We start from the raw sequence: 26,308 nt of genomic DNA, 5'->3' as shown, positions 1-26,308 counted from the left end.
CCGCGATGCCCCTTACCCCGCCCCAGCCCAGCACAGCCCCGGACCTTGGGAACCCGGCGCCCGGGAGAAGGGGGTGGGTGGGAACCAGGAGGAACAACAGGGCAGGAAAGAATGGGGAGGTGCTGCGAAGGGACACCCCCCCCCCGCCCTCTTCCAGATGCAGCTGTGTGTGTGTGTGTGTGTGTGTTTGCGTGCGCCCGCTACTCCCCGGGCATCCTCGGCGGGGGTGTCACTCGGGTTGTGTGTCACTCTGGGTCTCTGGAGGTGGTCGCCGTGGGCCCCTGGGTATCTGTGCAAGGCTGTGGGTGACTGGCGAACTTGTCCATCTGGTGCCTCCCTCTCCACACTGGGGGGTGGGCTTGGGGGCGGCAGCAGGCAGGCCTCCCAGAATCTTTCGTGCACAACTCCAGGGGGCGTCATTCGCAGACTTTTCCCTTCCAGCTAAGACATGCTCCTCCAGCACTCCCCACCCGCCTGTGCCCAGGGCACCACTTCGACCCTGAAGATCTAACCGGGAGGCCACGGCCTCTGCCCGGCCCCTGTGGTCAGGGAGAGGGAAAAAAAGAGCAGGTGAGGCAATGGGGGAACGGGGGGGGTGGGGCACCGCCGGCGAAGGGACCACGGGCTGGTTTGCAGAGGGAAGGGGAAAGCTGAGGACAAGAGGGACAGGGCCAGAGGTCCCACCCCGACCCCGGGGAGTAAGCAGAGAAGCATTAAGTAGAAGCCCGTCCCAGAAAGCACGTGGTTTCCTTCTGCAGCTTCCTAGAAAGGGGGAGCCCCCGCTCCGGCAGACATGGGTACCCCCAGGGGCGCCATCTTACCTACTGAATGGGAGGAGCCAGAGATGTGAAGCTGAGCCGGGGGCTCCTGTGCACCCTGAGGTCTGAGAGCCACTCTTCCGAGATGCTAGCTACCCACGTCTCCTTAGCCACCCGAGGGTACAAGCCCCAACACCACATAGCTGTCCTGAGGCCTTTCCTGAACCCACTGTGTGCAGGCACGCAGTACCAGGGAGTCGAAGCCCCCAGGAACAGCCTGGAACAGGGAAGGTGAGGTTGGTGGATAAATAAATCCCGCCCACCACTTCCTCTCTGGCTCGTGTGTGTGTGTGTGTGTGTGTGTGTGTGTGTGTGTGTGTGTGTGTGTGTGTGTGTGTGTGTGTGTGTGTGCGCTGGAGGCTGCGTGGTCCTTTATCTGTGTGTCTGAGGGCAGTGGCCCAGGATTGTGTTTTCATTCGTTCAGGGTTACTTGGGCCGCCGCTGGGACTAAGTTGGGAAACCTGAGCAGACAAGACACAGAGAGGTGTCAGTTGCATGTGAGCCTAGGGGTCTCACGTGTCCACATGTGTGACTGGGAATTCAGGTTTGGGTAATATTGGGGGGTTATGGGTTGAATCGTGTCCCCTCGAAAGATGCGCAAGTCCCGACCCCCAGTACCTGGGAACGGGAACTAATCTGAAAATAGGATCGTTGCAGATAATCAGGTTAAGATGAAGTCCCCAGGGTGGCCCTGATCCATCGTGACTGGTTTCCTTATAAGAAGGGGATATTTTTGGGGAATTCCCTGGCAGTCCAGTGGTTAGGACTTTGCACTTTCACTGCCGAGGGCGCCGGTTCGATCCCTGGTCAGGGAACTAAGATCTCGCAAGCCACGTGGCACGGCCAAAAATAAATAAATTAAAAAGAAGGGGACATCTGGACACAGGGACACACATAGAAGGAAGAGATGTGAAGATACAGGAGAAAAACATCTAAGAGGCAAGGAACACCTGAGGCCACCAGAAGCAAGGGAAGCCTGGAGAGATCTGCCCCACAGCCCCAGAAGGAACCAGCCTGGCTGACACCTTTTCTCAGATTTCTGGCCTCAGGAAGTGGGAGCCAATAAATCATGCAATAATCATGGCACCCCAGTTAGTCAGGAGCTCTGGGTCCCAGGCTCACTCCGGGGACTCCAGGACCATGAGGCCCGGCCCCATGTGCATGTGAACTTCAGGGACGCCATGTAGCGACACAGATCCAACCACCCAAACACGTAGCCACGCAGTTTCAGAGACCAAGCCCTACTCACAGGGACACAGGCAGAGAGGCAGATGCTGCCATGCACAGGTAGAAGGAATCAAATAGTCGCATACCAACCAACCCTTCTGGATGGCTCTCCCTTCTGCTCTAAGTGCCTTACATATCTTCACTCATTTAACACTCAGGACGCCTGAGAGATGGGCACTCCGATTAGTATGCCCATTGTACAGATAAGGAAACTGAGCCCAAAGAGGTGAAGCAATTTGCCTAAGAGCGCAGGGCTGGCAGCCTCCACGCCAGGTTCCAGCTTCCCTGGAGAGGTGGTGTCACTGCGTCTGGCCAGGACCCAGCACTTGGCTGGTCAGTGTGTCTCTTAGGGACAAAACAGTCTGTTCCAGGGAAAGAGGTGACTGATTGGGTCAATCTCTGGTTATATGTAACTCCGGATCCGGGCTTGAATCTTCGGGCCACAGCATTGAGGAAGTGCCAAGTGGGTCCCAAGAGGGGCTTGGCCACGAGGGGCCTGGAAGCTAAGAAAAACACATTTCTCCCAACCCTCTTGAATCTGCAGCCTAACACAGGAGACGGATAAGGAGCAAAGGATGGCAGGATGAAGTTGTCATTACAAACAGGGCGGGGCAGGGGAAATGGGCAGAGCCAGGAGGCAGGCTCTCAGGGGTCTTATCTGGAGGGCTCCCTGAGGAGGACATCTGAGGTGAGGACAAGAGGGTGCCGGGTGTTAGCTTGCGGAAAGGGAGGGACGAAGGGTTCTGGGCAGAGGTTAGAGGGCCAGGTGTGCAAGCAGCGTCTAGGCCCAGGGTGTGTGTGCCATGCCGCATGCCAGGGGTGGGGTGGGATGAGGGTGCGGTGCCTTCCCAGATCCTGGGCTACAGGGAAGTGCTAGTGCTGCTGGGATTCCAGGTACACACACTGGGGCCCACAGACGCAGGGCGGGCACTACGAGCCCAAACTTTGGTAGTGACACACCCTGCAAAGTGGATGAGCCCCCAGATGTCATGCAGGTGAGAAAAGCCAGACACAGAAGGCCACAGAGTGTGTGCTTCCACCTGTATGAAACGTCCAGAACAGGGAAATCCACAGAGATAGAGAGTGGATTCGTGGTCGTCAGGGGCTGGGAGAGGATGGGGGTGACTGCTCATGGGCTCATGGGGACTGGGCTTCTTTTTGGGGTGATGGAATGTTCTGGAACTAGATCACGGTGATGATTGCACAACTGGGTGAATATACTAAAAACCACTGAATTATACTTTAAAGGGGGTGAATTTTATGATATGTGAATTATATCTCAAATATACATATATATGTATATATATGTGTGTGTATATATATATAAGTTCTAACTGAATTACTACCTGTAAAAAGCAGAGAATAACAGTACCTACCTCGTGGGGTTGTTTTCAGAAGGATAAGAGATGGCAGGGCTGAGGGGCTGGCCCAGTGCAATGTCAGCTACTATCATATCACCTCTCCCAGTATTGCTGCCCTATGTGACTGTCTCACTCCTGGCCCCCCAGCCCAGTCCCCAAGTCCAGCGGGACATTATGGGCTTCATGACTTGCTCACAAGGCCAGCCCCCTTTCCCGGGCAGGGAGTGTTCAAGGAAATAGCGGGAAGCGTACATACCATTGAGGCCTGGGGACAGGGAGCACATCTGTATTTACATATGTCCACATGCGTGTGATTCTGTGGTCGTGTCCACTGTGGCGTGTGTGTGCACAGGCCCACGTGGGGATAGACGCTTGACGGAGGCGGCATGTTTAGGGGACAGACTTGGAAAGGGAGCTCAGAGAAGCCATGTGTCTAAGGGGATGGGGTGAAGCTGGAGTCTGAGCCCTCCACGCAGAAGTGCTGGGGGGACCCATGTGGGCAACAGTGTGTATGAGGTCTGGGGAGCTGTGTGTGCGTCTCCAGGTGTGCCTGCGTGTGTGTGTGTGTCTCAGGCCCGAGGGTGCAGGTGTGGATGGAGGTGAGCGTGGGTGCCCTGAGAGGAGGGCCATGCACACCCAGCTGGAGAATAGCGTCTTCCTGCACTGTCCTGCTCCTGGCACCCAGCCCCCAGCAGTGGCAGCCCCGGGGAGGGGGCACCTGCAGCAGTGACCGAGCCTTTGTGACCTGTGGCCACTCCTCCCTGAACTCTGGCGGTGTGGGGGGGAGTGTATTGGGGTGCAGCCTGCCCCCTCTCCCTGTCCCCCTGGGTTTTCAAGACTCCTGACCAAGCCGTGGCTCCTCCAGTCTGGACCTCAGGCTCCTCTTCTGGAAAATGGGACAACGGCATCGTCCTCAGTGGACAGTGGTCAAGTTAAGGGTGTCAGCACCCAGCGACGACCGAATCAGCCGAGCTGCTGTTATTACCTCCTCCGAACAGCCGTTGGATTCTGGGTTCGGTCAGGAAGACTCAATGCTTTTATTAACGACAGCAACAACAACAGCAAGAGTAGTAATAACGTTAATGAGAATAATGGGAGAACTGATATCAGAACGTAAGAGCCATGACCCTGCAAGTTCGCATGTTCGCGCGGTGGCAGCGGCGAGAGCTGGAATTCACCTCTCCTGGGAAGCCACGCCCCCTCTGAGAAGCCACGCCCCGTCGGCGTCGTCAGTTAACCCCTAACCCTAACCTGCAAAGTAAATGAGCCAAATATCGAAGTTGAAATCAAGACAGGGTCAGGAACGGTGCCCGCAGAGAGGCAAAGGGACAAATCGGCTAATCCTATCTTGATTTACAGTTTTGGTCCCCAAGGGATATTCTCTCTCTGTCTCTCTCTCGTTTTTTTCTTAGGTTTGCATTCGAGTTAGAAATATATTGCTTGAAAATATTCTTTATCTTGCCCACTGAGTTTTTGGTCTCCTGCTGTCTTAAATTTTGCACGGAAGGCGTGTCCCTCTCGCCTCACCCTAGTCTCGGCTCTGCTAATTCGCAGGGTGGCTGTGAGGATTAAAGGAGATGCTTCTGGAAATTCAGGGGACAGTAATAGTGCTGATAATAGTTGTAGTTGTAATAATGGCTAATCCTTTTTATACATTCTGAGTCAGAGGAGCTAATCTAAGGAATATAGGTTTCATTTAACCTCAACAATCTATGAGGTAGGTAGCATTATTATCCCTATTTTTCAGAAGGAGCAACTGAAGGCACAGAAAGGTTAAGGTACCAGCTCAGGGTCGCACAGCTGGGGTCCCACCCATGCCCAGTATCTCCTTGGACCCCAGGGGCCTGGGGTCTTGCCCCCACTGCACCGGGGACTTAGGGAGGAGAGAGTCAGAGGTCATGTGGCCCTTTTGTCTGGCCAAGGTCAGGATGGGGACAGAGTAGCCCACACCCGCGGGCGGAGCCGGCCGGGAGCTTCTCCTGGGTGCCCCGCCTGCCTCGACAGGGGGAAGTCCAGGTCACCGTTGGAACAATGGGCTCAGCCCTGTCCACCTCAGTCCTTCCCCATTGATGCCCCCCACTGAGGTCCCTCAGCCTCTGCTCCCCTTCCCCTCTCTGGGCCCCATCTCAGGGATCCTCCCCATCTACCCCCTACCCCCTCGCAGTCCCTTCTCCACCCCTCGGGGCTTCAGTCCCCTCACCTCCCAACTCCAGCAGGATCCCCTCTCTCCCCTCAGACTCCTCCCTTCTCTCCTGGAGCTCGTCTCCTCACTCCCTTCCCCCCCACCCCTACAGGGATTCCTTCGGCCCTTCTCCCCCTCCCGCTCAGGGTTCCCCCTTGCCCCACCCCCATCCCTAAACCCCTCCTCTTCAAACTCCCACCTCCCCCCCTCAGGGCTCCGGTCTCTCCACTTAGAATCTCCCCTCCCCCAAATCCCTGCAGAGATTCCTTCCAACCCCCTTTAGACCCTCTGAGTTCCCCTTTCCCCGCTCCACCCCGCGGGGCTCGGGAATCTCCTCTTAGCATCTCCCCTCCCCCGCCCGCAGAGGGATTCCGCTCCCCGGGGCTGGCGGGGGCGTTGTCCCTACTCCAGGCTGCATCTCATTTTCCTCCCTCCCCACTCCCGATCTCCCCTCAGGAGGGATTCCCGCCCCTCCCCCCTCGTCTCCCTCTGGGATTTCCCCCTTTCTCCTTCCCTCCCCCATCCTCCCCCGCTGGGGCTCCCCCCAGCCCCGTGACTCCCCGGGGGCCGTCGGGGTTTTCCTCACTCGCCCACGTGGGGCTCCGTGGAAAGGTCGCGGCCTACGTCTGGCCCCTGGGTTACCTCCCCACCCGGTTCCCAGGCCCCGGGGTGCGGGGCAGAGGGGAGGGGTGTTGCACGGGCTCCGCGAGTCCACCCCGCAGACTCGGCGCGGGAAGACTGAGGCCGGAGTTCGGGCTGGGCCGCGCTCCCAGTTCCCTGCCCTGGGCCAGGGGAGTCACCGCGCCTGCGAGTTCAGGGGAAAAGGAGGTGGCCGGCCAGGCCTCACAGTTTCGGTTTAGAGGCAAAACGCAGCAGCGTGCCAAGCCCAGCTGGGCCGGGAGCACGACTTCCTGGGGTATTTTTCTGCTTGTTGATTTTAGTTTGGGGAAAGAAAAAAAAATTCTTTTTTTTCTTTAGTGCAGTGCAGAGGCCCACCGTGGGAGGGAGAAGGCCTGGGTGGGGGGTTGCTCTCTGGGGGATCCCCAAAGCTCTTCCTGCAACGCCCAAGCCCAGGGGCAGCTCTGAGCTCCAAGCCCACCTCGCTGTGTGGTCGAGGTGGCCCCTTGACCTCTCTGGACCTGGGCTGCGGTGGCAGCCGGGCGGGCAGGGGCTGCAGCCAGCCCCCAGGGGTGCGTCTATATGTGCCCAGAGTTTGGGGTTGGCTCAGCGAGTAACAGCGGCGGCACGGCGGCCAGGTTTCGTAATAAACCGGTCTTTTAATTGCTCCGGGGCAGGAGGAGGGGAGAAGAAAAAAAAAAAAGAGGCAAAGATTTGTTGGACTTGGGTGGCGCCGGCTGCAGAGAGAAGAGGCACTGTTTTTGCAAGGAGCCTGGAGCAGCTAACTCGGACTTAAGTAACACTTCCTGGTGAGCCTGCAGGAGGTGGTGTGGGCGGCGCCAGTGCTGTTGGAGCGCAGGGGAGGTGGAGGTCCTGGTCCCGCACTGAGGCCGGCGGTAAATACACAAGAACCCAGAAGATTTAACAATTTATTACAAGGCCATTATAGTAGAAGTAAAAATATATGTATCTGTAAGCTTCCCATCTTTCTTTCACCGATTCAAGTAACAAGTGCAAGTAACAAAATAAATTGTCTATTTAGTTTGCAGACTGGGAGTTCCCCGGTACAGAGCAACATCAGCCCCGGCTCCCAAGTCCCAAAGTACTGTCCTGGCCAGGGTGCGGACCCTCGGCCCACCAAGGCCCGTTTGCACATGTCAGCTCTGGTCTCAAGGAGGGGGGCGGGTACTATCAGTCCCACCCCACACCTGAAGTGTGGAGTCTCGGCCCTCCTGTGTGGGGGGGGACAGCTCCCCCACTCCAGCTTCTGCTCTGTCGCCAGGCCTGAGCTCCAGGGTCCCCTCTCTTGCTGGCCTGGGTCCCATCTTCTCCTCACACGGTGGCCGCTGCTGGCGCTGTTCCAGCCCCGGCGCCCTGGGGTGGCCGCGCACTCCCTCTCCTGTCTTCAGCCTCCAACGATCCTGCCCCCGATGGTCTCATAGGTTGGGTTGTTTGGGGGGGGTTCTGGGAGGGAGGGGGGATCAAATATTTATTTTATCGTGTTTTTTGGCAGCAACAGGTTCTGACGCCGGGCAGGGTCTCAGCGCTCCTGAAGGGGGATGTAGGGGACCCACTGGTTGTTCTCCCTGCTCTCTTCGCAGTAACTGGCAACCTCCACCAGGCCGTGGCTTTTCCAGGCGTCTGTGTGAGGGTTCTGTGGGAAGGCGAGAAGACGGGGTTCAGTGGGAGCCCCAGGAGTGGCTGGGGAGCCCCCCTCTCCCAGGGCCCCTTTGTGGAAAGCAGGCTGGCTCAAAATAGCTCGCTGGGTGACTAAGGCCCCGAGACCCAGCCGGCTGCCCACGGGGACCTGCCGAGCATGGCTGAGCGCTGAGCTGGTGCAGACCCGCCAGCTCGACTTTGTTGACAAACACGGGCCCAGGTGCCGGGGTGGGGAGGGTGCGGGGCGGGGCCGAGGCCCAGCTCACCGTGACCAGGAGGCAGTGCAGGTCCCGGGCCTCGGTGGTGCCCTGGGTCTCGGCCGGCTCGCCCAGCAGCTGTGCCAGGCGCTGCATTCCTGACACCCGCACGATGTCAATGTCGTTGTCACAGCAAAAGGACTGGATGAGCGTGAAGTGTATCTGCAGGGCGATGTCGTCCTCCTCCTCCTCGTCAATAGCCAGGAGGCACAGGACCACGCTGTCAGGGTCCCTGAGGAGCGAGAGTGGGATGGTGGGTCAGCTGGGGACTGGGGAGGGGCCACCGTTATGGCGGGGAGTTTGCAAAACCAAAGAGAAACTGCAGGTGCGCAAGGGATCGCGTCTGCAAGCAGACAGATGGTGGGGGAGAAGACATTCGGTTCAAAGGATGGCGGGGTAAGGCAGGGGCACAGACGGGGTGACTGCCTGCAAATGATGCAGCACCGGGATACTGCAGCCTCGACCCACAGTAGGGACACGGGGGTGTCCCAGCCCCATGCAAGAGAGGGATGCAGCACGGAGCGTGCAGAGCGGAGGAGGTCCCCACCCGCGCCCAGCCGGAGGCCGGGGTCTCACTCACACATTCATCAGCTTGGCCGACTCGTACACCCCCACGGTGAGGCGGTCCTGGCGCTGCGCAGCCACCAGCAGCTCCTCCACCGCGGCGCTCACCGTCTGCATCCTGGGGCCAAGGGAGACGGGGGTCAGCGCCGGGCCGGCCACGGGGCGCTCCGGTCCCCGCCCGGCCCGGCCGACCTCAGGCGGCGGGGGCCCCGCTACTTACTTCTGCGCCGCGTTGTCGCACGCCACGAGCTCTTCCAGTGTCATGTTGCAATTATAATCCACAGTGGAAAACAGCCCCACGACCGTTCCAAGGGAGAAAATGCAAAGTCCGAGGCCGGAGAGCCCAAAGTCTTCCTACGGAGCCCAAGCGTTCGTCAAGACCTTCGGAAGGCAGCGAAATCCTTCCCAAATAAGGCGGAAAAAAATTGCAAGTGCCTCAGCAAGAATAATCCAGGGAGCTGCAAAGGAAAGTCTGACGTTCTCAGCTTCAGCGACCTTAGCGCGCGGCTGCCGGCGCCGCAATTTATAGACTTGTACAAACAGGGGCGTGGCCCCGGTGGTTCATCCGCCCCTCCTATTGGAGAAAAAACAAAGGCGAGAGAAACCCGCGCTGCGGTTGGCCAGCGGCGGGGAGGGGGCGGGGCGCCGCGAGGGGGCGCCCCACGTGGGGGCGAGAGCCGGGAGGAGGGCGCTGGGCGGGGGGTGGGGAGCCGGGGGAGCTTGAGTGCCAGAAAAGAAAAAAAAAAAAGCAGAAGTTTTCTCCTGATTTCCCGGCAGCCGCGCCGCGTTTCGGGGCGCGCGCGGGATTTCCAGCGCGCGAGGCGGCCCGGACTTTCGGGGGGGCCTGGAAACCCCGGAGAGTCCCCGGCCCGCGCCTTTCCAGGTTCTGCTGGGGTTTTGCACGGAGAGGGAGTACGGTTTGCAGCCTGATCCTTTCTAGGTGGTGGTGGCGGGAATCTCCCCGGGCTTCAGGGACCCCAGACCCTGGGTGACTTTACTTTCTGGGCCTCTGTGTCCCTATCTGTCCAATGGGAATGCAGCGCTGGCCTCTTTGGATTGCAGTGAGTCCTAAATAAAATGAGGGGTGCACGGTAAACATTTAACAAGAGGTGGTGGTCGCTGGAGGCCGCCTCGAGGTACCCAGAAACGGGGGCTGCAAAGCCTAGGGCCGAGACCGGGCGCCCCCTCCCCACCCGCGTCGAGTTTCAGGGTGGGGCGCGCGTGGGAGGCGCAGGTGTCTCGGCCTCGCTGGCTCCGCGCCCCCTGCAGGCGCCTCGCGTTGCAAGGTCTGACCGCACGTCCGCCTCGCACCTGACCGTAGGGGGGAAATCGAGGCCCGGGAGAAGCGAGGGGAACCGGTTCCTGCGTGCGTCGCGCGCTGCCACCTGGGCGCGCTTGCAATGGTGGTCGCCGCCTTTATTTCCTCCCTCCGGAGCGGGCGCTGAATGTACCTAGCGCTCACTGGGCACCAGGCTCCCCGTATCACGGTTCATTTAACCCTCAAGGACGCGGGAAGCAGGCGCTACTCTCATCTGCAGGATGCAAAAGGGAAAACTGAGGCTTGGTGAGGCCTCCACTCCCCCAAGCCCCCGGTTAGTTCGTGCTGGAGCCACACGTGTGCGCCAGCCACGGCCGCACGCTGGGACGGCCGCCAGCCTCGCCATCTCCCCTGGAAAGCAGTTCACGAGCCAGGCGGGCAGGCCCGCGTGGGACTGGCTACTACTGCCGAACGGGGGCTCCCGATGACTCACAGCTGCGCCCCCTCCCCCGCCAGCCTGGGGTCTGGCCTCCGCCCCGCGGCTCCGTTCCCCCAGCTCCGCTGTCCGGCTGACGCATCGCGCCGCCTCCGCGCCGCCCACCGTGGGGGCGCGAAATGTCCCGGGGGCTGAGGGGCGCAGCGGCGCCACCTGGTGGCCGCGCGCGGTCCCTGCGCCCCCAGCGCCGGAAGGGACAGACCGGCGGGGGCGGGATGAGGGGGAGGAGGACTAGGACTGGGGTGGCAATTGCAATATTTTAAATACGCAATATTTTATATGTGAAACATGTATTTAATAACTTTATAGTTGCAATATTTTTTAAAAATCAAACTACTGCCCAGGGGCGCCTGCTTTTGTTTTTTTGTTTTTTAAATTTGGTTGTGCTGGGTCTTAGTTGCAGCTCAAGGGCTCCTTAGTTGCGGCTCCAGGGCTCCCTAGTGGCAACACGTGGTCTCCCCAGTTGCTGCATGCGAACTCTTAGGGATCCAGTTCCCTGACCAGGGATTGAATTCAGGCCCCCTGCACTGAGAGCGTGGACACCCAGCCACCAGGGAAGTCCCCTGGGTTTTTTTTTTAATGGTAAAATATGCACGATATTCATCATTTCGATCACTTGTAAGTATACCGGTCAGTGGAATTAAATACATTCACGATGCTGGGTAACAATCATCGTGATCTTGACCCAAAACTTTTCTATCATCCCCAGAGTAAACTCTTGGGAATTAGACATGAATTGCCCCCAACTCCTGACACCCACCATTCTACTTTCTGTCTCTATAAATTTGATCCTTTAGAGACCTCCTATAAATGAAATCATACTGTATTTATCCTTTGGCGTGTTATTTTACTGAACATAATGTCCTCAAGTTTCATCCATGTTGTTCATCCATGTGTGTTTCTGCATTGCCTTCTTTTTGAGGCTGAATAACATTAGACTGTAGGGAGGGGCCACATTTAGTTTATCCATTCATCCGTTGATGGACACATGGGTTGTTTCCACCATTTGGCTGTTGTGGACGCCGGTTTTTGTCAACAAAGTTTTATTGGAACAAAGGGCAGGGTATAGGATGAGGGGAGTGAGGTATTCACCTCAGACACAAATTTTAAGGGAATGCCACAAAACTCAGTCATCAAGATAAACAGTATTATAAAGACTTCCCTGGCGGTCCAGTGGTTAGGACTCTGAGCTTCCACTGCAGGGGCCGCAGGTTTGATCCCTGGTCAGGGAACTAAGATACCACAAGCTGCATGGTGTGGCCAAAAAAAAAAAAAAAGGATATTTTTTATTTTAAAAATTTATGCCAAAATATCCCCACCCATGATGAGCAAAAATCAAGGTTTTGTATACAGACACCATCTGACAGGGTGGGGGGTGGAGGGCAGGGAGGTGAGTTGTGCACATGCAAGGTCAGATCCTGTCTTTATTTGCAGTTTTGAACTTTTATTCATCATGGATTTTTTGGTATTGATTTTGAGGATTGAGTTCTGGGCATCCCCTTAAATTTTGCTCCTTAGGTGAGTGCAGCCCTGAGAATGTCCCTGTCTGCTCCTAGGAGAGAGAGGTGACCCTGTTCACAGGGGAACCCTCACCACCCTCATGGAGAACATGTGAGTTGGCGACTTCCCCAGCCAGGAAACCGGGCATATCTGCACCTGCATTGCAAATGAGATCCCTTGTCTCTAGAATTGATAAACCTAAGCGCTTTAAAATGTAATTTTGCACTGCATTCAAGATAGGCTTAACAGCAAACTTTTCTTGAGCATTTACTACGTGCTCAGCCTTTTGTAAGCAGTTTCTCCTTTGATGCCCATGAAGCAGCACTTGTGTGATGGTTGCAAGTTTATAGGGGGTGGAATAGAGACTCGGGAAGATGGTGCTGTTCATCCAAAGGCATGGAGCTCAGAGTTGTCCAGGGATATTCCAAGATACTCCAGCTATTCCAAAAGGCAGGGGTTAGGATGGGATGTTTGGAGTCTAGAGGGAAAGTGAGGGAAATTGGGGGGTGCAAAATTTAAAGGGGCACCAAAACCTTGCTCATCAATATAATCTTTTTCTCTCATTTTTTATCAAGCTAGAAATCACATACCATAAAATCCACCTTTTAAAAAAATATTTATTTATTTATTTTTGGCTGCATTGGGCCCTTGTCACCGTGCGCAGGTGCTCTCCAGTTGTGGCGAGCAGGGGCCACTCTTAGCCACGGTGTGAGGGCCTCTCACTGCAGTGGCCTCCCCCGTTGCGGAGCACCAGCTCCAGGTGCGCAGGCCTCAGTAGTTGTGGCATGGGGGCTCAGTAGCTGTGGCTTGCAGGCTCTAGAGCACAGGCTCAGTCGTTGTGGCACACAGGCCCAGTTGCTCTGCGGCACACGGGATCCTCCTGGACCAGGGCTCGAACCCGTGTCCCCTGCATTGGCAGGCGGACTCCCAACCACTGTGCCAACAGGGAAGTCCCAAATCCACCCTTTTAGAGGATCTAGTTCAGTGGGTTTCTGTAGAGTCACAAGTTTGTGCAACCATCACCACTAATCCCGAATGAGATAAATATATTTTTTCCTTTTCTTTTTTTTGGCTGAGCCATGTGGCTGGTGGGATCTTAGTTCCCCGACCAGGGATTGAACATGGGCCCTCAGCAGTGAAAGCACAGAGTCCTAACCACTGGACCGCCAGGGAATTCCCGAGGTAAATTTTTTTTAATGTGATAGTTTAAATCATAATGCACACCAAAACACCCATGATGAATGGAATATTAAAATTTCCCATCAAGACAGGGTCAGTGACAGTCCCTTACCAAGCCATATTGGAGCCCCAGATGAAAGGAGAACAGTATGATTGATCCTGTCTTGATTTCAAATTTTGATAATGTAGTCAGCATGGATTTTTTTGCATTTAAAAATTTTTAAAAAAATATTGCATTGAAATATGATTTTTCATTGTGACTGAGCTTTGGCCTCACCCTCGTTCTGGCCCTGCCTCTTGGGACCCTGCCTTTAACCCCCACCCCAAGCAAACCTGGGAGACAGGAGTGATGTTACCAGTGGACAGAGGGGAAACCAAGTGTCTAGGAGGTTGGGGCATTGGTTTTGCCTTGGGGGGGTGGATCAAGGTTCTCTCCCAGCATGGCAGCTGGAATGCTGCAGGGTTAGGAGTCCCAGGGCTGGGGAAGGACATTTGAGAGGTGAGTTCAGAGCTGGAGGCCCCTTTGCATCATAGGAGGTGTTATGGACCAAAAGTTTATGTCCCCCAAAATCCATATGCTGAAGCCCTAACCCCCATAGGATGGTGTTTGGAGGTGGGGCCTTTGGGAGGGGATGAGGGTTAGGTGAGGTCATGAGGGTGCCCCCCCGCTGCCACCCCGTAGGATTCGTGCCCTTGTAAAGAGAGGAAGAGAGACCAGAGCTCTCTCTGCCATGTGAGCTCACAGGGAGACCAGGAAGCAGGCCCTCACCAGGAACTGGCCACTCCAGCACCCTGATCGTGGGCCTCCCACTTCCAGGGCGGTGAGGAATCATGTCTGTGGTTTAAGCCCCAGACTGTGGTGTTCTGTTACGGTTACTCAAGCCAGCTAAGACAGGAGGGGTGTGAGGGGCAGGGATGAGGAGAACGGGGGCTCAGGGCAGGGGTCGGGGGTGACCAAGGAGACTTCTGACTGCCTAGCTTTGAATCCCCTCCTGACCAGCTACATGAACTTGGGCATGGCATCCCGCGCACGAGACCCCTGTGCCTCAGTTTCCCCCTCTGCAAAATGGAAATAATAGCGTTATCTAGGAATGTTCTGAGCACAAAATGCATTCAATCTGGTCCACACTTAGGAGAGGTCTCTGTGCGTGGTAACTGCCCTCTAAATGGGGGAATTAGGGACTTCCCTGGCAGTCCATTGGTTAAGACTCTGAGCTCCCAACGCAGGGGGCACAGGTTTGATTCCTAGTTGGGGGAGTAAGATCCCGCATGCTGCACGGCATGGCCAAAAGATAAAATAAAATAAAAAACAAAACTTTAAAAATAAATAAATAGGGAATTCAGGCGTTGATTGAAGGCCTACTGGGTGCTGATTCAGCACTGGGCGGGTGGTAACGCAACTACTTCAGGTGGAGTGGTCAGGGTGGGCTTCTCTGAGGAGGTGATATTTGAGCTGAGACCTGAGTGATATAAAGAAACCAGACCGAGAGGAGATCAGGAAGGTGGGCTTTGGGGGCTGCAGGTGGGGTCTGGATTCGACCCGGGGTCAAAATAGCAAAGGAAGCCCTTGGCAAGCTTGAAGCAGGGGAGGGACTGGCCTCTGACATCATTTTTCTTTTTTTTCGAAGATGAACAAGACATGATTCCGGTCCCCAAGGAGAGGCTTCCGGGTTGAGGTGAGTCATCATCTGAACTTCTAGACGTTGGAAAGACAGGATGGGCTGGGAGGAGGTGGAAACAACACACACCAGGTGGCAGAGATATCAAGGGCAAAGGTGAGGAGGCGGGGAGGCCGGGGTCACATCTGGGGATACTGAGGAGGATGGCGGTGGGTCAGGAGTGGGGGAAGCAGCCACAGCAGGAGGAGGCCGGGATGTCTGTGACTGTGACATCTGGGGGAAGGGCTTGGTAGGGGCATCTCTGCTCTGAGGTCAAGCTCTCCTGGTTCAAATCCCACTCCATCCCTCACAAGCTGTGTGTCCTTGGATTGGTGACCTAACCTCTCTGAAGCTCCCTCCTTTCCTGGGAAAATCAGGTTGTCGAAAGGCTTACAAAAACCCACGACTGAGGCTGGACTTGACCTGTAGAAAGTGCTCCATACACCTCCCGTACAGCACTTACCTTGAAAGCCCCTTGAAGCCACGCCCTCCCTCCCCAGACGTCAGTCAGTGCCCCCCATAGCCGGCTCTCCCTGCAGTACCCAGAGGGCTCCCTCCAAAACCATCTGCTCACCCTCCAAACAAAGCCCCAGGGGAAACCCATTCCCGCTGTTCTCTGAATGTGCCCGCGTGGTCTTACCCCAAGGCCTCTGCCCTTGCCAGTTCCTCTCCCTGAGCACCCTCCCCTGCCCGTGCCAGCTTGCCATATCCCCCTCTCAGTGCCACCTCCCCTGGCCACCTGTGAAATGTTTCACGCCCCCACCCACACTTCGACTCCCTCTTTTTTCCTTAGCACACAACACCGTCTAACATACTATGCATGTTCTTATTCATCCGAATCATTCCGTGCCTTCACTCAAATGTTGGCTTCACCAAGCAGGAGTTGCCATCTGTTTTGCTCGGCATGGTGTTCCTAGTATACAGTAGGTGCTCAATAAATAGGTTCTGGTCGAATGACTGAATGAGACCCCAGCAACAGGCTGAGGGGCTCAGCATTACGTTAAAAGATGCATTTTGGGGCTTCCCTGGTGGCACAGTGGTTGAGAATCTGCCTGCTAATGCAGGGGACACGGGTTCGAGCCCTGGTCTGGGAGGATCCCACATGCCGCGGAGCAACTAAGCCTGTGCGCCACAACTACTGAGCCTGCGCGTCTGGAGCCTGTGCTCCGCAACAAGAGAGGCCGCGATAGTGAGAGGCCTGTGCACTGCGATGAAGAGTGGCCCCCGCTTGCCACAACTAGAGAAAGCCCTCGCACAGAAATGAAGACCCAACACAGCCCCACCCAAAAAAAAAAAAAAAAAAACGATGCATTTTGGGGAGTTCCCTGGTGGCCTACTGGTTAGGATTCCGGGCTCTCACTGCCATGGCCCGGGTTCAATCCCTGGTTGGGAAACAGATCCCTCAAGCCGCACAGAGCAGCCAAAAAAATGCATTTTTTAAAAAAGGAAAAAGCATGATTCTCACATGAATATCCAATCGATGTGCGTCAGAGATTGCATGGAACTCGTAAATAGTGAAGAGACATGTAAGATGTCTTCTAGGCCATCCGGTGGCTGAAATGAATTTGTTTAGTCAATGCAAAATGGATACAGGACACCACCTAGAGGGGTGGGATAGGGAGGGTGGGAGGGAGATGCAAGAGGGAGGAGATATGGGGATATATGTATATGTATAGCTGATTCACTTTGTTATAAGGCAGAAACGAACACACAATTGTAAAGCAGTTATACTCCAGTAAAGAAGTTTAAAAAAAAACCCAACAGGGCTTCCCTGGTGGCGCAGTGGTTGAGAGTCCGCCTGCCGATGCAGGGGATACGGGTTCGTGCCCTGGTCTGGGAAGATCCCACATGCCACGGAGAGGCTGGGCCCGTGAGCCATGGCCGCTGGGCCTGTGCGTCCGGAGCCTGTGCTCCGCAATGGGGGAGGCCACAACAGTGAGAGGCCCGCGTACAGCAAAAAAAAAAAAAAAAAACCCAACAATAACAAAATGATACAGGACAATCATCATTTTTCCATCAGATAATTTACAGTTCTATGGATGCATGGAGTTTAGCCCATTATTTGCTTAGAAGACATGGTTCCCATAAGACAATCTCCACTTCAGACACCAGCTGTCAGCTGGGGCCCTTGGGACCACCTTCACTTGGACCAGCTGGCTACAGATTTGGGGTCCCCATGACTACCCTCAGGTTCCATAATTCACCAAAATGACTCAGAACTAGCAAAGTGCTCAATGTACGGTTAGAGTGTAATAGTCTCCTAACCAACATGTTGGCAGAGCTGTTTCCTCCTGGAGGTTCTGAGGGGGAATCTGTTCCAGGCCCCTCCGGTGGCTGCCTGTGGTCCTTAGCTTGTGGACACATTCCTCCAGCCCCTGCCTCCATCTTTACCTGGCCTTCTCACATGGCCTCACCTCTCTGTATCCAAATCTCTCTCTTCTTACAAGGACACCAGGCATTGGACGAGGGCCCACTCTGATCCAGGATGACCTCATCTTTTTTTTTTTTTTTTGACTGTGCCACCTAGCTTGTGGGATCTTAGTTCCTGGACCAGGGATCGAACCCGTGTCCCCTGCAGTGGAAGCGCAGAGTCCTAACTACTGGACCACCCGGGAAGTCCCCAGGATGACCTCATCTTAATTGAACCAATTATACCTGCAAAGACCCAGTTTCCAAACAAGGTCCCATTGACAGGTTCCAGGTGGGGTGTGAATTTGGGGGGACACTATTCACCCCAATACAGACAGTGAAGATTTGGGGCTCCCAGATTGGAGGGGGACCAGACGTGCAGCCAGGTCAGCCACCAAGAGTGAAGGGCTGTGAGGTGCCCTGCATGGGGTGCAGAAGGGGTCGGAGGTGGGACTAACTTCACACCCTCTCTCTTCCCCAGTAACTAATCCATCAACTTTGGCCCCCAGACAGATCTCAAATCGATCCCCGTGCTCCATCTCTTGGTGCACCACCAGCAAGCCCACCCCTAGTATTTGGGACCCATTACAAGAATTCAAGAGGGCTGCACAACCCATGGCTAAGGGCTCAACAAATTATACACCAAGTTACACACTGCCGAACAAAATAGAACTATCCTCCCACCAGACAAAGTCTCCAGTGGATTAAAGATGGCAGTATCAGGACCACAGTGAGATACTGCTTCACACACACTGGAATGGTTACGGTCAAAGACGGATAATAACACAGGTTGGGAGGATGTGGAGATACTGGAAGCCACATGCACTGCTGGTCAGAATGAAAAATGGTGCAGCCACTTCCCTCCCCTTTATCTGGGCTGGGTCTGTGATGGCCTTGACCCGTGCAGTATGAGGGAGGTGACACTGCCAGCCATGTCCCTTAGCTTCAGGAGGACGGCATGTACTGTCCTGCTCTCAGGGAGTCCTGAGAAATCTCATAGGAAGTTTGTGCTGCATCAGTGGGCCCTGGAGAGACCCTGAGTCTACACAGAAAGGGAGAGGGGCTGGCGAGGCACCAGACCGACCACAGAAGGAGCCCAGAGCCCCCAGCACCGTTGCCAGCTGGACACCACGCAGGGCCCCCTGTCAACCCCACATGGGACAGAAGACCCGCCCTGCTGAGCCCCACCTGTATTCCCAACCCATGAAATCATAAGACATAGTAAAGTTTGGGTGTAGTTTGTTACACAGCAACAGATTAGAACTGAAACCTGCAAAGCCTCCTGGCAAGTCTGGTTCACATTTAGAACTCCCAGACTCCTGGCAGTTCTGCCATGGAATGTGGCAGTGTGGGCAGAGCTGGCCCCAAGCTGGTGGCCTGCTGCCTGTTTTTTTTTTTTTTTTTTTTTTTTTTGCGGTATGCGGGCCTCTCACTGTTGTGGCCTCCCCCGTTGCGGAGCACAGGCTCCGGACGCGCAGGCTCCGGACGCGCAGGCCCAGCGGCCATGGCTCACGGGCCCAGCCGCTCCGCGGCATATGGGATCCTCCCAGACCGGGGCACGAACCCGTATCCCCTGCATCGGCAGGCGGACTCTCAACCACTTGCGCCACCAGGGAGGCCCCACTGCTGCCTGTTTTGAGGGTCTCAAAATCCCAGGGTTGGTCCTGTATTGTGAAGGTCCTCACCTGCACACGGAGGGCACCTCAGCTCACAGATCCACACTCCCCACAAAACAGCTGCCCTCTGCCACCCCTGGGTCCTGGGAGTGTACAGACTGGGGGCACTGCCTTCCTTGGGGGGAGGCACCCAGGCTTGGGAACAGGGGATTCCTGAGTGCTGGGTACTGGAGCGAGGGCTGGAAAAGGAGGTGTGGGGAGAGGTCCAGAAAGGGGACAGGCGGGCTCTAAGTGAGGCACTGACCCCAGCCCAGGCCACTGCAGACCCTCACCTCAGTGACTTCTCAGCATCCTCCCCACCTGTGCTGGCCAGGCAACTACAGCAACCTGAGGCTCCTGCACCCTTGAAATATAGCCAGAGCCACTGAATTTCGAATTGAATTTCATTTTAATTAATTAAAACCCACAAACAGAAGTGGTGTAAAATACTTTTTCCTTAAAGACAACTTTATTGTTTCCTTAAACCACTGAAAATTTAGCACCCAAGTTGTGATAGGCTGTGAGTATGAAAAACACACTGGATTTCAAAGACTTGGTGTGGAAAAAAGAATGGAAAATATCTCCTCAATAATTTGGTTAATTATTGGAAAAGAATATGAAAAAGAGGGAATTCCCAGGGCTTCCCTGGTGGCGCAGTGGTTGGGAGTCCGCCTGCCGATGCCGGGGACACGGGTTCGTGCCCCGGTCCGGGAAGATCCCACATGCCGCGGAGTGGCTGGGCCCGTGAGCCATGGCCGCTGAGGCTGCGCGTCAGGAGCCTGTGCTCTGCAACGGGAGAGGCCACAACAGTGAGAGGCCTGCGTACCGGAAAAAAAAAAAAAAAAAAAAAAGAGGGAATACCCTGGGGGTCCAGTGGTTAGGACTCAGTGCTTTCACTGCCGAGGGCCTGGGTTCGATACCTGGTACCTGGTCGGGGAACTAAGATCCCACAAGTCTCGCACTGCAGCCAAAAAAAAAAGAATATATATATTTATAACTGAGGGACTTCCCTGGTGGTGCAGTGGTTGAGAATCCGCCTGCCAATGCAGGGGACACGGGTTCGAGCCCTGATCCGGGAAGATCCCACATGCCGTGGAGCAACTAAGCCTGTGTGCCACAACTACTGAGCCTGTGCTCTAGAGCCCACGAGGCACAACTATGGAGCACGTGCACCACAAATACTGAAGCCCGTGTGCCTAGAGCCAGTGCCCGACAACAAGAGAAGCCACCGCAGTGAGAAGCCTGAGCACCGCAACGAAGAGTAGCCCCCGCTCGCCGCAACTAGAGAAAGCCCACGCGCAGCAACGAAGACCCAATGCAGCCAAAATAAATAAATAAATAAAAATAAATTAATTATATAACTGAATCACTTGGTTATACAGCAGAAATTAACACAACATTGTAAATTAACTATACTTCAATAAAATAAAAAAATAATTTGTGTATGTCGATTACAATATTGGTTAGAATATTTTGGGTATGTCAGGTTGAGTAAAACATTAAAAATTAGGGACTTCTCTGGTGGTCCAGTGGTTAAGACTCCGCGCTGTCAATGCAGGGGGCACGGGTTCCATCGCACATGCTGAGCGGGGCCAAAAGATTTAACAAAAAAAAATTGAGATATAATTGACATACAACCTTGTGTAAGTTTCACGTGTTGATTTGATACATTTATATGTTGCAACGTGATTACCACGAGCAGATAAATACCTCTATCCTGTCACATAATTATTGCATAATTATCGTTTCTTTTTTGTGGTGGGATATTCTGTTTCTATTGGAACCATGTTGTTCTACACAGCAGTCTGAGGGAGGTTGTTTTTTTCACTTTTGAAACACAAAATACATCAAACACACAAAAAGCATCTATAATTTATGCGTGCAGCTAAGAATAGAAACATTCACAACCGCCCAGCTTTCAAAACACAACCACTATGCTGACTTCTGGGTTGATCACGTCCCCACTTTTCCCTTCAGTTCTCTAACATTCGTAGCACACTGAAATAACGTATCAGCTAGTTTAGCTGGGTTTCGAATTTTATAAAAACGGAAGCATACTGTAGATACTCTTCTGCACTTTGCTTTTTTTGCATGATCTTATGTTTGGGAGATCATTCTGTGTGTTAGTTTTCCACTGCTGTATAATATTCCACTGTGTGAGTCTACACAAAGGTATCGGTGTGTCCTGTCTTTTGTGTGTGTCCTTTTTTTAGTTAAAAAAATTTTTTGTTGAACTACAGTTAATTGACAATGTTGTGTTAGTCTCAAGTGTACAGCAGAGTGATTCGGTTATACATACATATATTCTTTTTCAGATTCTTTTGCATTATAGGTTATTACAAGATACTGAGTGTAGCTCCCATTGGTCTATATGGGCTATCTGGGCCATTTTCAGTTTTTGTTTCCCTATTACAACAAACAGTGAGGGTTTCAAAACCCAAATCAAATCCTCTCTTACATGATAAGGAACCAAGACAGCCCCTGGATAATGGCCAGCCAGGACATGAATCCTTCCAAGATCAGTACAAATGCCCTTGGGAGTCGACCCTGCCCCAGGGACGCCTTGACTGCAGCATCATAAAGCCTGGAGCCAGCCCACCCAGCTAAGCCCCACCCAGCTTCCCAACCTGTGGAAACTGAGATAAGAAACATGAGTGGCTTTAAGCTACTGTGTTTTGTTACCCAGCACTAGATGACTAATACACGGGTGTTACATGTGTTTCCTTCTCTAATACTGTACTTGTCTCCACCCACTGGAAATTCTTATTCCTTGCCATGTCCACCATACTGGAGTGTGATTTTGTGCTGGCTGGTGCCTCTCCCTGGAAGGCTTCTCCCAACCTGTTCACCTCGTTGGTCCCCTCCTTCTCTTCAAGTCCTTGCTCAAATGCCACCTTCTCCAAGAGGCCCACCCTGTTTAAAAATGCACCCCCTAGCTCACATGCTCCCAAGCCCCTCACCCTGCTTTTTCCACACCCCCCCACCTTATTATATTCTAACATGCCATAAAATTCACTTATTCATTAGGTATCTGTTTCCTCTGTCTTCCTACTTCATCCTTGTCAGCTTCCCAAGCGCAGGGATCTTTGTTTTGGACATTGATACAGCCCCAGTGCCTGACAGGTGGAGATGTCAATCAGTATTTGTTTGTTTTTTTGGCCACACCACGGGGCATCTGGAACTTACCTAACCAGGGATCGAACCCGTGCCCCCTGCAGTGGAAGCGGGGAGTCTTAACCACTGGACCACCAGGGAAGTCCCAATATTTGTTGATTTCATTATTCCGGAACCCATTTAACAAACAGCTGTCCCTCCGGCCCCAGCGCTCTCCTTGCCCCCAGATTTCAGTTGGGATTTCAGGGTTCCAGCCCCAGATTCCTGAGTTCTGATCCTAGATTCCAGGTTTAGCCTCCAGGCTCAGGAATTGGGGTTCCAGAACCCGCCCTCCTCCGGGCTCTGGAATCAGGGCCCTCCAGATCCAGGGTCCGGAATCCCAGTTCCCCAAAACAGGCTCCCGAATCAGGGTGCCCAAAATTCAGGCTCTGGAATCTCTGCCCCCACCAGATCCGGAATCCACAGCCCCCCAGGTCCAGGCTCTGGAATGAGCCCTCCCCCACCCAGTCCAGACTCCAGAATCTGCGGTCCCTCAGATCCAGGCGCCGGAATTCAGGATCAAGGCTCGCGATCCCGGCTGGGAGCCAGCGGCAGCCGTTCCGCTGAGATTTTGAAAAATCTGGCGCCAAACTCCGGCGCGGAGCTTGGGCGGCGGCGCAAAGCGGGAGGGATAGGGGACAGGGCCTGGCCGGACCTTCTCGGGTTCGGGGATTTCTCGCCCACCGCCCGCACCCTCCACCCCCAAAGCAGGCAGCAATTAGCCATTAACTTTTCTAGCGCCCTGGGATCAGAGGGTCGCAGGTTCGAACCCCGCTTCGTCCCGCCCCTGCTGGGGGTCCCGAGACAGGTCCCCGGATCGCCCCCTGCCTCAGTTTCCCGTCCTGGAAACGGGCCGAGCGCCACCCCCCGCCGCCGCCGCGTGTCGCGCCTGGGGAGCCCGCAGAGTGCCCAGGCCTCGGGATCCGGCGAGGGGAGGGGGTCTGGCCGCAGCTGTCGCCGCGCCGCCCGTTCAGCGCCAAAATTTGAAAATTGCCAACACCTCCCAAACTGAACAAGGGGAGTGGAAGCTCCTGCCGCACCCACGGGAAGCGCAGGGCTTTCTGGGAGTTGGAGTCCGGCCCCCGGGGGGGTCCGCGGTTGGTGGGGGGCGGAGGGCTCGGGGCACAGGTTAGCACGGAGAGTAGGGGCACAGCCGCGGAGAGGGGGGTTGGGGAGGATGGGGCGCGGGGAACAGCATTCCTGGCGGAGGGAACAGCACAGGCAAAGACCTGGAGACGGATGGGGCACCCATGTGCCAAGAGGGGCCAGCTCGGTGGGCGGCCTGTGGGACCCTGCAGGGCCTTGAATGGCAGGCTACTGGGTGGCCCGGGGCGATCGTTAGCGGGACCTGTGATGGGGAGGGGGTTGCAGCTAAGTCTGGGGGTGGAGGGGAGGAAAGGTGACCCCATGCCACCCCCAAACCCAAACCTCCATCATTTTTCTCCCCTCAGGCCCCGGCCTCCTGTAGTATCACTTATTCCTATTTTGCTTTAAACGCCCTCACGTTGTACCAACTGTGTTTTGCAATCGGTGTTCCTACCGTTATGAGGGAAAGCCGACGACATACGGTCCCCAAGTACGAGCTAGTTTTTGAGAGGCTAGTCACAGCCTAGCCAGGGACTCGTGCCTGCCTGGGTGCTGGGGCAGGGCAGGGGGCTTTGTTTCTGGTAAGAGGGGAATGTGAGTGAGTATCAGGATTCAAGACAGGAGGAAAAAAAAGAAAAGGGCTTCCCTGGTGGCGCAGTGGTTAAGAATGCCCCTGCCAATGCAGGGGACACGGGTTCGAGCCCTGGTCCGGGAAGATGCCGTGGAGCAACTAAGCCTGTGTGCCACAACTACTGAGCCTGTGCTCTAGAGCCCGCCACAACTACTGAGCCCACGTGCCACAACTACTGAAGCCCGCGCACCTAGAGCCTGTGCTCCGCAACAAGAGAAGCCACTGCAGTGAGAAGCCTGCACACCGCAACGAAGGGTAGCCCCCGCTCGCCGCAACTAGAGAAAGCCCGCGCGCAGAGGGGAGACCGCCCCACCCCACACCCCAGAGGGCAGGTAAAGGAATCCAAGTTCTCAGTGTGTGATTTGCTGGGGTCCCCGAGGAAGGCTGTTTGCACCAAGTCCCCCGAGGTGAGATGTATGGGGGGGGGGCGGTTCTCAGGGCAGAAAGAACAGCGGGCAAGTTTCAGGGTTAGAGGAAGGAAGTGGTTCTCCACTGAGGGTGATTTTGTCCCCTTGATGACATGTGGCAACATCTGGGGACATTTTTGGTTGTCTGGATCGGAGGGGGTGGTGGTGCTGCTGGCATCAGGTGGCTGGGGTGGGGGGAGCCCAGCGATGCCACCTGACATCCTACAATGAACAGGATGGTCCCCCACAGAGTGATGGGGCCCAAATGTCCACAGCACCGAGTTGGACAGACCCTGCTGTATCATTTTGCCTCTTCTAGGCATTTTATATGAGTGGACTCATACACTGTGTGACCTTTTGTGTCTGGCTTTTTTTTTTTTCGGGTGAAGTAGAAAATAATAGCTTTATTGCTTTGCCAGGCAAAGGGGGACACAGTGGGCTCGCACCTGCCAAAAACTGTGTGTCCCAACCTGGGGGGATTTGGTGAGGAGTTTTATAGCAATAGTTCAAGGCGGGGCTGCTGATAAGGATTAGGGTGTGTGAAGGGCCTGTGCTCCATTAATCTGGGCTCAGGTGGTCCCTTGATGAGCTTCTCAAGGTTACCAAACTGTGACCTTCTCTCTGGAACATCTTCCATCTGGTGGGGGGTTTTGTGCTGGTCTCAGGACTTAATGAAGCTCAGGTTCTTGATGTCTCGTCACAGAAAGAATTCAGTGAGGGACAAAGCGATAGGTAAGAAGTGGATCTATTAAGAGAGAAACACACTCCACAGGCGGACTGTGGGCCATCTCGAAGGCAAGAGAGGCCTGTGTCTGCCTTCTTTCACTGAACATTTTTTTTTTTAAATGGAGGTATAATTGACATAACATTATGTTAGTTTCAGGTGTACAAACTAATGATTCGATATTTGTATATCCTGGGAAACGATCACCACCATAAGTCTAGGTGACATCCATCACCACAATAGTTACAGGGTTTTTTCTCATATGATGAGAATTTTTAAGATCTACTCTTTTAGCAACTTTCAAATATGCAATATAGTATTATTAACTACAGTCACCATGCTGCCCATTACATCCCCATGATATTTATTTTATAACTGGAAATGTGTACTCTTTGACCCCCTATGACGCACTTCATACCCCACACCCACGGCTCTATTCATATGAGCTTGGGCTGTACACGTGAAACTAACACGACATTGTAAATCAACTATACCTCAAAACAAAAACAAAAACAAAAACACATATACACAAAAGAAAATGGCAAAACTTTGCTTATGGACATAAAAAGAAATTCAAATAAATAAAATAATTTAAAAGATGATTCAGGCCTTCCCCGGTGGTGCAGTGGTTAAGAATCCGCCTGCCAATGCAGGGGACACGGGTTCAAGCCCTGGTCCGGGAAGCTCCTACATGCCACGGAGCAACTAAGCCTGTGCGCCACAACTACTGAGCCTGCGCTCTAGAGCCCGCAAGCCACAATTATTGAGCCTGCGAGCCACAACTACTGAAGCCTGCGCACCTAGAGCCTGTACTCCACAAGAGAAGCCACCGCAGTGAAAAGCCTGCGCACCGCAACAAAGAGTAGCCCCCGCTCGCCGCAACTAGAGAAACCCAGCACAGCAACGAAGACCCAACACAGCCAAAAATAAATAAAATAAAATAAATAATAAATTAAAAAAAATAAAAAGATGATTCAGGGTTGACAGCAATTCAGGAAAACAGACAATCTCACACATTGTTGCAAAAGTGTAAACTGGTAAACCTCTTCAGATGACAACTTGACAGTATCTACATGAGGCTGGGGTATTTTTGATTTTTTTTTTTTAACTCCACATATCGGTGAGATCACTGAACATATTTCTGAGGTTCCTTCACCACCCCACCTTTAATTTTTTTTTCTTTTTTTTTTTTTGCGGTACGCGAGCCCCTCACTGCCGTGGCCTCTCCCGCCGCGGAGCACAGGCTCCGGATGCGCAGGCCCAGCGGCCATGGCTCACAGGCCCAGTCGCTCTGCGGCATGTGGGATCTTCCCGGACCGGGACACGAACCCGTGTCCCCTGCATCGGCAGGCGGACTCTCAACCACTGCGCCACCAGGGAAGCCCCCCACCTTTAATTTTAATGAATCTCCAAAGAGGTAGGTAGGTAGGTTATACAAGAGGGGAAACTGAATCCCGGAAAGAAAC

The 26,308-nt window shown here is 54.3% G+C and overlaps 1 protein-coding gene across 1 annotated transcript; it reads right to left on the bottom strand.

Moving 5' to 3' along the window:
• Nucleotides 1–7,121: 7,121 nt before the first annotated feature.
• Nucleotides 7,122–9,204, bottom strand: GADD45B (growth arrest and DNA damage inducible beta). Its single transcript, XM_060092415.1, has 4 exons — nucleotides 8,907–9,204; nucleotides 8,703–8,804; nucleotides 8,132–8,354; nucleotides 7,122–7,860 (listed from the first exon to the last, which is right to left on the bottom strand). The coding sequence occupies exons 1-4, from the start codon at nucleotides 8,948–8,950 to the stop codon at nucleotides 7,747–7,749; spliced, it is 483 nt and encodes a 160-aa protein (XP_059948398.1). The 5' UTR covers nucleotides 8,951–9,204; the 3' UTR covers nucleotides 7,122–7,746.
• Nucleotides 9,205–26,308: the final 17,104 nt, after the last annotated feature.

The sequence above is a fragment of the Mesoplodon densirostris genome, chromosome 3 (assembly GCF_025265405.1).
Source record: "Mesoplodon densirostris isolate mMesDen1 chromosome 3, mMesDen1 primary haplotype, whole genome shotgun sequence".
Classification (NCBI taxonomy): domain Eukaryota; kingdom Metazoa; phylum Chordata; class Mammalia; order Artiodactyla; family Ziphiidae; genus Mesoplodon; species Mesoplodon densirostris.
Note: the sequence above shows the minus strand (reverse complement) of the source record. Positions and strands in the feature narration are given on the sequence as shown.

Coding starts and splice junctions, on each gene's coding strand:
- GADD45B (XM_060092415.1), bottom strand. CDS start 8,950: ATGACACTGGAAGAGCTCGTGGCGTGCGACAACGCGGCGCAGAA. Junction 8,355..8,702: donor TCGGCCAAGCTGATGAATGT/GTGAGTGAGACC, acceptor CTCGCTCCTCAG/GGACCCTGACAGCGTGGTCC. Junction 7,861..8,131: donor TGCACTGCCTCCTGGTCACG/GTGAGCTGGGCC, acceptor GCCTTCCCACAG/AACCCTCACACAGACGCCTG.